At 48.6% G+C, this 12,558-nt stretch overlaps 1 protein-coding gene across 2 annotated transcripts in view; it reads left to right on the top strand.

Moving 5' to 3' along the window:
* The window catches only part of CREB3L1 (cAMP responsive element binding protein 3 like 1), a 71,121-nt gene that overhangs the window by 42,913 nt on the left and 15,650 nt on the right, over window positions 1-12,558 (top strand). For both annotated transcript variants that reach the window (XM_074957020.1, XM_074957021.1), the window contains exons 2-5: window positions 1,154-1,382; window positions 5,945-6,105; window positions 7,981-8,059; window positions 11,170-11,327. In XM_074957020.1, coding sequence (XP_074813121.1) covers window positions 1,154-1,382; window positions 5,945-6,105; window positions 7,981-8,059; window positions 11,170-11,327 — 627 coding nt within the window. The remainder of the gene's footprint in view (window positions 1-1,153; window positions 1,383-5,944; window positions 6,106-7,980; window positions 8,060-11,169; window positions 11,328-12,558) is intronic.

Consider the following 12,558-nt stretch of genomic DNA (forward strand, 5'->3'; position numbering starts at 1 on the left):
AGAATGAAAAGAATATACACACCTGTACCCCCTCAGGCTCCTCCTGGTACATGGCCTCCTTCCACTGGTACTCAGAGGGCTGTAATGTATGCCCCTCTCTCTCTCTCTCTCACACATATGCCATTGTTCTCAATATTTTGCTTGCAGTGCCCCCCACCCCACCCCACCCCAGATTCTCCACTCTTCAGCCACTCCTGGTCTGCCTAGCCTTCTCAGACTTTGGGTCAGCTCTAGCCAGATCTTTTAAGACCACCTATGTAATCTGTGTTTCTCTTTCTTCTCTCTGAGCCAAAAGCGTCACTCTGCCAATAAATGGGATCCTTTTTCAGCTGGCTATGGGTAAACATCATTTTTCTCATTGCCCCACCAATGTTTTGTTTTATCAAATGGATATGTTAGTGATCTGACTTCTCAATAGGAGTGCATGTCTCAGGGGAAACAGGTTCTGCATGGGATCAGATTTATTTGCTGTTAGTGGAATGATTGTTTGTTTGCTGTTAACAGGTGGCCATCTGTGGTGTTTAAATTTCATCAGGAAGTAAAATTTCACAGGCTTTAACTGGCCTTAGGACATTCTTATAGGGTCCCCAGAGGGGCTGTGAAATCCTAAAGGAAATTAAATACAACATGGGGCCTTCCTGTGATTTTGATCACATTAATGTTTTCTCACTGATAGAAATCAGTGGTTGGGTTTTGTTATCCTTGGTACCAGGGTGCCTACTGCTGCTTGGAGAACACATGGGAACATTTATGTCACTATGCACAGGCTCAGAAGAACACAACATTTTTATGTACTTATATTTTTTTACCACACATGTTTTCCTAGAGCTCGTTCTTCTACTAAATAGCATATGGTATAAACCCTACATAGACAGATAGATGGGTACATAAGGGAGACAGAGAGATAGCTAGTTGGGTATGTACAGGATAGATAGATAAAAAGGCAGATATATCATTGAGCATTTGAACTGTACCTTATTAATAGAAAGCTGATTTTATCTAGCTATCAGCACTGATCAGAATAAAGGGTGGAGATTGTTATTTTTCATCCAAATGATGTGGTTGCTGAAGTTTTGATCACAGTTCAGTGGAAGGCTCCCTAGCCCCTAACGGAGTTGACAATAATCTTCTCTTTCACTTGGTTCCTTCTCAGCATTTCTCCGAGAATCTGGATCATTTCTCTGAGAACATGGAGGATTTCTCTAATGAACTCTTCAGCAGTTTCTTTGATGATCCAATGTTGGCTGAAAAGAACCCTTTACTGGACATGGACTTGGACCCTCCTACTCCGGGCATCCAGGCAGAGCACAGCTACTCGCTCAGTGGAGATTCTGCTCCGCAGAGCCCCCTCATGCCTATCAAGACTGAAGATAATGCCAATGGTGAGCACAAGAAACCCATATGCAAATTGCTGTGTTTCCAAAAGATGTACTGCATGTCCTAGAAGAGCTGGTGTCTTTGAGCAGAGGTGGGGTCTGCTTGACCCAAGTCGGGCTCCTCTGCACTGGGGCACTCCTAACTGCTTTGACTTAGTACAGTTAGTCAACAGATAATTTGTCATTTTATGAATGTGGGCCACATTTTTTTCTTAAATTTGCTGCGCTCACAATATAATTATTCATTTCTATTGCTGAACGTTATTCATGCTGATGATTATGGTTTGGGTCGCTGCACGCTCTGTGCTCCTGGCAGACTGCAGGCAGCAGTTCCATAGGGTCCTGCTAGGTTGGGAGTGGATGCATTGGACTCAAGTCCCTTCCTGGAGCTCACCAGTGAGGTTTGGCCTGGATATAGGGAGCAAGAGTCTCCGCCTGCAGCCAGTGTTGGCTCATGTGGAAAACTAAGTGGCTTCCTTGTGAGTGGATCTCTTAGAGGAAGACAGAGAGGAACAGTTATTTCAAACCCTATTTTTAAAACAATTCATTTCAGGGTAATTCATGATGGCTGGATATTTTTAGAGCAATCCCAACAGAGTGTCCTGTAATTTGCGGGACTGTGTGGGTGTCCTGGCAGCTGATGGACACCAGGCTGCCTGAAAAAGCTGTGTCACTGACTCAGTATATACAGGAGAAGAAAGCCCTTCCTTTAGCAAGAGCAAGGTCTGGGATAGAGGTTTCCCCATCATAGCCAGGAACTATCCCTGCTCTGTGATAACAAACACCAAGAAAGGAGAGAAACTGCCATCTGCTGCCTCTTCTTTGCAAATTACACAGTCAACACCTTTAGGGTCATTACCCATAACTCAGAAAGTGCATCAGAGGATCACCAAGCAAGGGGCCTAACGTCAAGCCCGACAGCTTTTCCTTAACCTTCAAACACTCAGAAGCGTTTCCTGTCCCTGACTTTAACATTAACCCATCCCTGCAGGGGGCTCAGCAGGAGCAAGTATTCTTGGGCAATTAGCAAAAACCACGCTGGTAAGGACACACACTTGACACACATGCTCTTGACACACGCACACACTGAAAATAAATAAAATGAGAATAAAGATTATAATGATAGGGTGAGAAGCAAACAGGATGGAGATGCAGGGAGCAGTGAAACACAAAACAAAGATGTGCAGTTGTACTAAGCTAACTCAGGAGCTTGTATCTGTTACACTTGTCATCTCTTCCCCTCCATCCTCTTTCCATATATTGTCATGTCTCTGCTTAGACTGCAAGCTCTTTGGGGCTTTCCTATGTCTGTAGAGAGCCTAGCACATATTTGGGACACTGAGGGTGACAATCGCTCTTGTGCAGACTATGCACCAGTTAAACCCCACTTAAATCAATAGGACTGAAGTGGTGTGCCAGCCTTACATTACTAGTCAGAGGGTGAAATTCACCTCTGTGCAGTGAATGAGTACAAAATATCATTGTGGCACACATATGGCAACACACATAGTCACATGCAGGGGATAAAAAACTGCATTTCCAGGGTTATATCTGGCTCATATTTGAATTGATACACATTTTAATCCATCTGTGAATTGGGGCCAACTGCCCTATGCTGAAATTGTGTGGGTTAAACCTCCATTTTAATGTGTATTTATATTTGAACCCAAATCCAGATGTATCTCTGCATTGTACCTATTAGTGCTTCCCTTAAAACGCAATGCCACAAATAGTTTTCCTTTAACATCTGTGTGGGTTAAGTATACCCTTTCAGCCTGCAGCATTCTCAAGGGAACCTAGGCTGTCTCTAGTTTTGGAGCCGGCTGTTGCTTTTTACACATTGGTTTCTCCATGCTTCCCTGCTGTCCTCAAAAACTTCAGAATCCTGCCCATCCCAGGCAAGACACCCACTAATTCAGTTAGGTTGCGAGGTTCAGGTTGCTCATCAGTCTCATGACCTTGTTTTTCATTGGAATCCACTTGCCTAATAGGTTATGGGTACAAATATGGAACCTCTGGTTCCAGGTACCAGATTGCAGTTCTGCAGACCAGGGAGTGCAGGCATGATTTCATGCCAGGAGCCGACTACAGTTCTCTAGAGCAGAAGGTGTAGGTCTGATTACATGCAACTGGGTGAGCTGTTGATCTGTGAAGTCCAATTCCATGCCAACAAGCAGGCTGTGGTTCTATAGCACAGAGAGGAAAGAGAAATGAAGACACTAAATTTAACTATATTCCCCTTCTCCCCTCATTTCTCTTCACTCCCTTCCCTGTTTCCAGAGGAGCAATGAATTTCTCATATCTGTGTGTGATGGGTCCATATTTTTTTACTGCACACCCATTCCAAATATCTGACCATAAACAATGTATCTAGAAAAGCATGCTGAGTCAGAATCTCCTGGCACCACTCACACAGCAGTATCCAGACACATCTTCAGTGTTTCTAGATCATCTGTACCTTTGGGATCCACCAAGGCTGTGGAATGTAGATGCATCCATGGAAAATGCCTTCTCATCTGGCCCTTAACGACACCCTGTTGGCTGGTTCATCTCTGTAACCCAATAGCTCTTGTAATAAATCTTGCAGGGTGGGACAGACAGAGGGGCTTGGCATGGGGACAGGAGAAGGAAAGACAGCATGTGCTTGTTTGGGTGTTCACTGCTTGGCCTATTTGGACTAACAGAGCTGGGGGCTGCCCTCTCACCTAGTTTATTCTAGACAGAAAGAGCCCCTTGCTTGCCCTCTTCTGCTTTGATTAGTAACAAGTCCAGCAGCCACAGCTCTCGCAGGCAGAGGGGGCGCCGTTCCTCTCACAGAAAGGGACATGTAAAGCTTTCCAGTCCCGCTTTTACCATTGTAGCAGAACAGCTGGATGGAGGCGAAAGTTCATCCAAGGTTTCCGGGTGCAGTTACCTGTGGCCTTGTAACCCCTTCTCTCCCGCACTCTCCAAAATACAGGGCCCATCCACACTAGAGCTGCAACGGTGGCTTCTGTAACTGGTTATGGCTTGGCCTCCTTAACAGGTAATACAGTTCAGCTTGTGTCCACATAACAGCTTTGCTGCCATCACTATTGTGTTATGCGTTCACACCTACTAGGGTGCCTAATCATGTTTGCATTGGTGCATTCTGGGAAAATCTAGGTAGCTATCCCATATTGCCCTAGCAGGGAATAGGCATGGCAGATATACATACAGAGCAGCACCAGCAGGGCATATGGAAGTATACTCAGGGGCATCCTACTGCACAGAGAGCTGGAAGGAAGGAAGACAAGCCCAACCAGTTACACAGGCACAGTTAGGGAGTCCTGTCTGCACAGCAAAATAAGTGTGCCAGACTAGTTACAGGAAGACAGCCAGCATAGGCCACTGCCAAGGGTGACACACTGTTTACAGCTCTAATTACTGCCAGAGTTTTAACTACATTCTGTATGGGCACCAACCGGGGCTAAATTCTGTGCTGCCTCGTAGAAAGCATAGCCCAGGAGCAGTTTGGGCAAAGGTGACTTTAAGCCACCTTTGTGCCATCTGGATTCTGAGTGCACTCGGGGCTGATGTTGCCCCAACAGAAGTGGCTGCTCTGACTTATGGCAGCCTTCTTATGGCTGCCTACAGGCTACTCTACAGCGCAGGATGGCCACTCACTCCCTGACCCTGGCGTGTGCCCTACACTGGGAGCTGCACAGAGGAGCAGTTTATGGCTGCATACACAGGCCCTGTGCAGTTCCTACACCAGAGGAACTCTCTTCTGGGCTTTTGTGACCCCTTTGCAGTCCCTAGCTTCTGCCAGAGCAATGTCTAGGGACCAGGGTAGTGGCAGAGAATCTGGCCTCCTGATCAGAGCTAACCAGGCCATGGTTAGAACTAGCCAGCACGCAAACTGGTGATATACTGTGTTAAAGGCCGTAGTGTGGCAGGGCCAATGAGTGTCCAGTACTGAGATAAAAGAGGAAGGGAAGTGCATTAGGGAGGAGGATGTATGACTTGAACCAGGTGCAGACTAGCTTCCTGGCAGGCTGAGGTGTCTAAGGAGCAGGAAGGATGGGACCAAAACTCCAGAGTAGAGGCCAAGCGACTTCACCTTCTCTGAATTGACCATTATCTCTTTTTGTCTGAGATCCAGCTCCTGTGATCTCCTGTCCCCATAAATATTCATACCCCAAGCTCGCACACAGAGGGGGGCACTCAGGCCCATTAGGTGTTTCTCAGAGGGCTTTCCCTCTCCCTCTACACTAATGCTCTTCATGGTGGAGACTGCAGCCTGCTTCTGCCTGGGGGTTGGGAGCAGCATACATGCATTCCTCCACACCTGGAGAATGAATGTCAGCACCAGTAGTGTCCATGAGGAGAGAGATTAACTGACCCCTTAAATATTGAGGGTATACACATACTTGTGCAGCAGCAGTGCCTATCACAGATCTTAATGCAGAAGACACCTGTATCCCCCATACACATTGGAAAGGGACCCTTTGCCGATAAAGGCTTCTGATGTCTCTTGCCTTGTCCTGTTACTGCTGGTGTCCCAAGAAGCTTGGTGGAGTTTGATTCTCATGCTGTGCTTGTTTCAGATCTGGAGAGCGGAGTGTGGTCCCTTGGGCACAAGCTGTGCTCCATTATGGTGAAGCAGGAACAGAACCTGGCTCCAGAACTTCCTGAACCCCAGCTTGCAGCCAGTTTAGTGCCAGCGCTGAACCTCAACCCACTGCAGAGACTGCCGGCACCTGAAGAGGTGAGCCCGTTTTACCCAGAATATGTGCCTGGCTATATATCTGGTAATTGGAACTTCCCAACAACAAATTCTGACACTGTCTTGGCTCTGTGGGCCCCTTGCCTGAAGTTATAGAGTCCTCCTGGACAGAAGGCTGAAGGTGAAACAAAGCTGATGCCCAACCATTTCCTTATAGCTAGTAATTTCTCACTTGAAATGACAATTAGAACGGTTTTAGGCTCAGTATTAAACTCACTCCCCGTTTTAATTAAAAGAGCAAAAGGACCAAGGAGAACTTACTCCTCCTGTGTAGACACTGAAAGATTTACCCCTCTATAACACAGGAGACTTGAAATTATTAACAGTGTGGGTTAGATTCAAAACAATGTCCTTGAGGCACCTGGTGTGCAATTTACCAACTCCAGAGCCATCTAGTTGTTCACTAGCATTTCAACTTGATGGAAGGCCCTTTCCTTCCAGTCTGCTGATATTTCTTTAGCCCTTGGGGAGCCCATTTTGCTGGTGAGTGTTCAAAGGCACTTCCCCAGTGAGATAATTTTAGGGAAGGCAGAATTAACTAATGGGCTGAATATGAGCCTCATACTCCTGAGTCCCTCTCCCAGTCCTGCCACTGACTTGTCATGCGGCCTTGGGCACATCATAAAACCTCTCACTTTCCCAAGCTGAACAACAGGGATAACAACCCTTCTCTGAGGTTCCAGTTGTTGTTGTTTGTGAGGGCAGGTGGATGCCACACACTAAGTGTTCACAATTGTTATGAATATTTCCAAGAACTGAGGGACCAAAGCTCTTGCCCACTCCCGAGTCCTTAAGATGTCTGTTTCTCTAAAGAACACCCTTGGATACTGGCTGCCCTTGGTGACATGGGGATGACTGAGGGCTCCGTTTGGCCCTGGTTCCGGTGGGGGCTCTTCTGAGAGGGGAGGTTTGTCCAATCTTGCATGGTGCTGAACTGTCTTGTATCTTGTGGCCCATCAGATATAATAGATCCTTTCCTGGGTTCTCTTCCTTTTTTCACTCATGTTGGGCATCTTCCCTTTCAGACAATTCTAGTAAACAAATCAACTATTCAAGCTAAAAATGCACATAAACTTCCTCCATTATTTATGCAGCTTGAACTTGCCGTGCCCTCGAATGCAGATCTGTTTTGTGTGCCTGGCAGTTGTAGCAAGGTCCACACTCAGCTGTGTTTACTGTCTGGGGGAGTTTGCAATGTATCTGTTTAGTGTAAAAATCTCTCTTGCCTGTGGTGGAATGGGGGAAGGGAGGCTGGGAGCAGGGGGGGCAGTTCAGTCCAGCTGGGAACAACGTGCTGTTCATGTTAACTCTTAATCTATTTGATCAGAAACAGCTGTTCAGTGGCCCTGGTGAAAGTCCTAAGAGCACTAGAGGGGTTTTATTCCATTTCTCAAAGCCTGTATAAATTCTCCCAGCTCTGATTAAGGCAGATCTAAGAGAGGCATCCCTCTTGAATTGGGAGGTCAGTTTAAAGAGTGCTTTCTGGGCCTTGAGCTGGGCTAATGGCCAAGGAGGTAGTAGTCTTCATTCAGAGATGTTGCCTTATCATCTGCAGTGGCAGCATGGCTGTGTGTGGCTTCCCCTCCCTCAGCAAATACACTTGTTTGTATTTGGTGTTTCAGGCAACGATAGAGATTTTTGACGTGATTGTGTGCTGTGGGTTGTCAGTGTACCTGCTGCTAGACCAGCAAGCAGGCTGGCGGGCGGGCTTCAGGGCACTGGATAGAATGTGGCAAAGTAGAGAGTTGGTGAAGCAGTAGCTGCAATCAACATACTCTGCGAGGGCTGTTTCTGAAACGTGGGGAGGGAGGTGAAAAAGACACTCAGAGACAACTGTGTACTCTTGCTCTTTCACAGACTCCTGTAGAAATGACTCCAGCACCTGTGATCAAAGCTGAGCCCAAAGAAGTGAACCAGTTTCTAAATGTACCAGCAGGTAAGAAAATAGAATCAGCCAGCTGGTACTTAGCCCAGTCATGCATCCCCTCAATATTACACAGATCTGGCTGCAAAGCCTCGTCACTCCAAGCCATGCATATAGACACACAAAACAACTCTCATACACCGAGCCTTACACATAGAATAACAACAGGGCAGGCTGAGATGGGTTACCATGGATCCCCTATCTTCAGGCTGAATTACCCGTGTTCAGATACAAATGGAATTACAGCATGTACGAATGGCCACGTACAGAATTGTTTGCAACTCCTATGCACAAGAAACTACCTTACAGCTGAAAATATATATGAGAGACCTGAGCATTGAAAGCCTCACAGGGACCTTGGAGCTATCCAAAAACAACCATTCAAAAGCCAGGAAATTCGAAATTCAGTTTAATGCGAAAGGAACCCAAACATCTGAAGTCCGAAAATGCACAATTAAGGCTCCATTAAGAACTCTGACTGCCCCAGAGACACCCAGCCTAATCATGCTCCCACATACAATAGGGCCCACAGGAGTGGGGTCAGCCCTCTAACCCAGAGCTGAGGCACTTCTCAAGCACCTGGTGACCTGTTGTGATACCGAGCAACCAGAGCCACTTGGGTGCATTAAGTACCGTGGCAAGTGTGTGAGCCCCTGAAATGCTTTAATAATAATAATGCCTAACTCCCAAATAGCACTTTTCATCAAAGTGCACTACAAAGGAGGTCAATATCTTTATTCCCATTTTATAGATGAGGAAACTGAGGCACAGAGTGGTGCTCTTCCCCTGGAGACCTTATTGTGTTTGAGAGTGTGTGCTGGGAGGTGGTTTGGAGCAGTATAGCTGAGCCAGTGCATAACAGACTTTGCATGCTATTTTGGTTCTTATACCAGCCCATCATTGTGGTATCTGGATACCCTGTAAAGATCCTCAGCATTTTGGCAAACTCCAAAGATGGCAAAGCCAGTCCTCTGGAAGTTGGCTCGATTCAGGCATTGCTAATTGGGCACTGCGTGCCTTTTGAGACATGCTTTCTAGCATCTCTGATTTTGTCCTTGGCACTAGACCTCACCAAGGTCCATTAGAGAACTTATTTTGTAACCGAGATTGTAGGGATACGTTAGAAGGATTTTAAATTATGATGTCACCTATTTATGTCCTACATCTGCCTGAAATACCTGACTCAGATCTAGTAAAAACATTGTCCCTTGGCTGTCGGAGAGCAGTGACATCAGGAAGAGAGCCTGGCAGCCACAGCACAGCATTGTTGGGGCAGGAATGTTTGTATTTGTGTGTATTTAGCAATTCTAGCACTCATCCTAGGCCCTGGGCACTTCACCATACTTCCCAACATTTCAAGTGGCTAAAGCGGGACACAGCTGGTCACCACCAATCCTTGTGGAGCCATCTCCGCTGCAGCCGCTGAGTCCATGCTACGCTCACCCTCCACCTTCCAGCCTGCGCCACCACCCGGTGCAGTATCACTCCTGTCTTTGAGCAACCCCACAGCCACTGAACATGCCTGGGTTGGGGGTTGATCATACCCAGAAGCAGCTGTCTCTGCCTCTTCCCAACCCCCTGCCAATGGTATGCACCGTGTGTAACATGCTGCATACAGCTGCAGGTGGGTGGGTGCCACCGAACATGGGAAATGTTCTGTTTCAACCAAGACAGGGGTTTTGAGGATCAAATTGGACGGCCATGTGAAATCCAGGCCTGTTGGGCAGTCTGCTTCACACTAATTAAAACTAACAATGATGCTTACAAATATCACACCCCTATAGCACATCCAACAGGTTGCTTTTATGAATATCAGTAAAACTGGCCTCCTTGCTAACAGTGACCCTCGTCATATCCCGTCTCCTCGGCTTGCCTCATCCCCAAACGTCTATGAAAAATGGTGGGCTGTGTAGTATGGCCAGGTTATCAAACATAGGCTGAGGCAGACGGAACAGGGAGCTTATCCAAGGACTAGAACCCTGTGCAGGGTACCACAGCCAACAATTCCCTCTCCTTTAAGCCAAGCGCATGGCAGCATAAGCACCTCTGCTGACTATAGTAGGTAGTTCCAATTCAAGTATTTCTTTGGGAAGCAAGTTCTGGTCCCATCTCCCCCAGCAGGGAGCTCGTTCCAGTCCCCATTTATACCTCCTCCACTGGGGACCCAGCTCTCCCTCAGCCCAGGGATTTCCCTTCTCTCTCACCCACACAGTACGTGAGCCAGTGCTACTGGGAGTCAAGTTCTCGGGGTACTCCCTTGCACTCTGTTGTATCGGAACAGACTCCCTGTGCCCAGGTTGGAACGCTATTTAGCCTGGCTGTCCCTCCAGCTGTACAGAGGGGCGACGGGGTCAAATTTCAGTGGCGTTGCAACAGTACTGATTTAGTATGGGACCACTGCTGAAAAGTGGTCAGGCCACGCCTGCTCCATCCCCTCAGTTTTGCAGCCTATGGAACTCTGAGCAAGTGCAAGAGGGGGAAGCGTTCACCCCCAACTCCTCCTAATTGGAACCCCTGACTGCAGCTGCAGCTGTATCACATGGGGTGAGAGGCACTGCTGAAGTGTCCAACTTCCAAACCTTCCGGGGCTGAATTTTCAAGCGTCCACGATTCTGAATGTCCCAAACTAGACACAAAAATTGAAGCACCCAAAATCAGAGCTCCTGAGTGCTCTCAGGCCCCTTACAGAGCACATCATAGCAATGGACTCTTGAGGCGACAAAGGCCTGGATAAGGATGGCTAGCTTGCATCCTTCTTCTTGAGCATAGTTCAAAGAAAGCGATTTGGCCACAGGCAGTACCTGGGCACCAAAAACAGCCCTGGCTCCAATGAACGCCTCAAAGGCAAAGATGGAGAATGTGCTCTCTGTGTGTGGGTCATGGCACAATCTTGGATGGTTCTTCCATTTATTCCCCCCAAGCTACCAACATTATCTGTGTCTTTCCTGGGTTGAGCCTCAGCTAACTTGCCCTCCTCCAGCTCCCACTGTGCTATGGGCAGTGCTTTCTCCTTCCACCCCAATCTCATGGAAGCACTTTGCCCTGGTGCTGTCCATTGCCCCACACCTATCCCAGTAGGTTGATGATGTAGTGATAAATGTGCTCTCCTTACTTCCCATTAGATGACCTGGTGCAGATGCCTCCAACGCCCCCCAGCAGCCATGGCAGTGACAGTGATGGATCCCAGAGTCCACGGTCCCTGCCTCCCTCCAGCCCAGCCCGGCCAGCTGCTCGCTCTTCCAGTGCAATCTCCACCTCGCCTCTCCTCACAGCACCGCATGTAAGGAACTAGAAAGGAGACCTCAGAATGCCAGCAGGATACAAGCTCCGCCACAGCCTAGAGTGCAGGGTTCTTTGTGCTCACAGGAGCTGGGAGACTTTACCTGGCTGTTAGTTGTTAGTCTCACTGTTGGTAATTTCTGCTCAGGCCAAGGACTGGATAGCCAGAGGGGCGCTGCAAATCAGGAGTGAGGTCGATTGGCAGAGCTGGATGGGACCCCAGGCCTGAAGTGGTGGTGTGGGTGGGGGAGTGTTGCAGGCAGGGGTGAAAATAAGTTGGGACACTTACCAGTCCGGGGCCAGGGAGGGGCCTTGGGCAGAAGGGGCGGGGCTGGGGGGTCAGCATCCCCCAACCAGCCCTTCCAGGCTGCCTGGCCCTCGCCACCCGGGTCTCCTGTGTTGATTTAAAGGGCCTGGGGCTCCGGATGCCCCTGCTGCAGTAGCAGCAGCGGCCTCCGGAGCCCCTGGCCCTTTTAAATCGCTGGCCCCGGGGCAGCTGCTCCCTTTGCCCTCCCCACCCTGTTGGCGGTCGGGGGGGAGGCAAAAGGGGCAGGGACGTTAAAGCACTGCAGGGTCCTTTCTGTGGCAGCACTTTAATGTCTCTGCCCCTGTTGCCTCCCCTGTAGGCGGCCCTGCCGATACAGACCCTACCAGCAGGGCCGCCGACGGGGGGAAGGGGCAGCAATGTTAAAGGATGGTCCTTTGCCATGGCAGCGGTTTGAGGATCTTTAAAGCCCTGCCGCAGCAAAGGACCATCCTTAAATGCGGCAGCGCTTTAACATTGCTGCCCCTTCCCTCCCCCCATTTTCCCCCTCCCCCCCAGTCGGCGGCCCTGCCATACGGACCCTATCAGCAGGGCTGCCTACAGGGGAGGCAAAAGGGGCAGCATTTTAATGTGGGCTGGGTATGGGCCGGTGCGGTTCTTACCGGTACACCGTACTGGCCCGTACCAGCTCCCTTTCACCCCTGGTTGCAGGTCAGGATTGAGAGATATACCAGAGAGAGAGTGATGAAAAGAGGCTTGCATAGCACCTGCCTGTGACTGCTGTGCTCCAGCCAGTATTCGGTTAGCCCTTCACTTTCAGGACCACCAGATTCACTAAAGAACACTTAAGGGAGTTCCTGGCACAGGAATAACTGAGAAGTCACGTAGAAGGGACATGTGGTAACTGCTTATCATGAGCTCTACAACAAATGCCCATAGCCAACAACAGCTTGGGGAGCAGATGTAT

The sequence above is a fragment of the Natator depressus genome, chromosome 6, assembly GCF_965152275.1.
Source record: "Natator depressus isolate rNatDep1 chromosome 6, rNatDep2.hap1, whole genome shotgun sequence".
Lineage (NCBI taxonomy): Eukaryota > Metazoa > Chordata > Testudines > Cheloniidae > Natator > Natator depressus.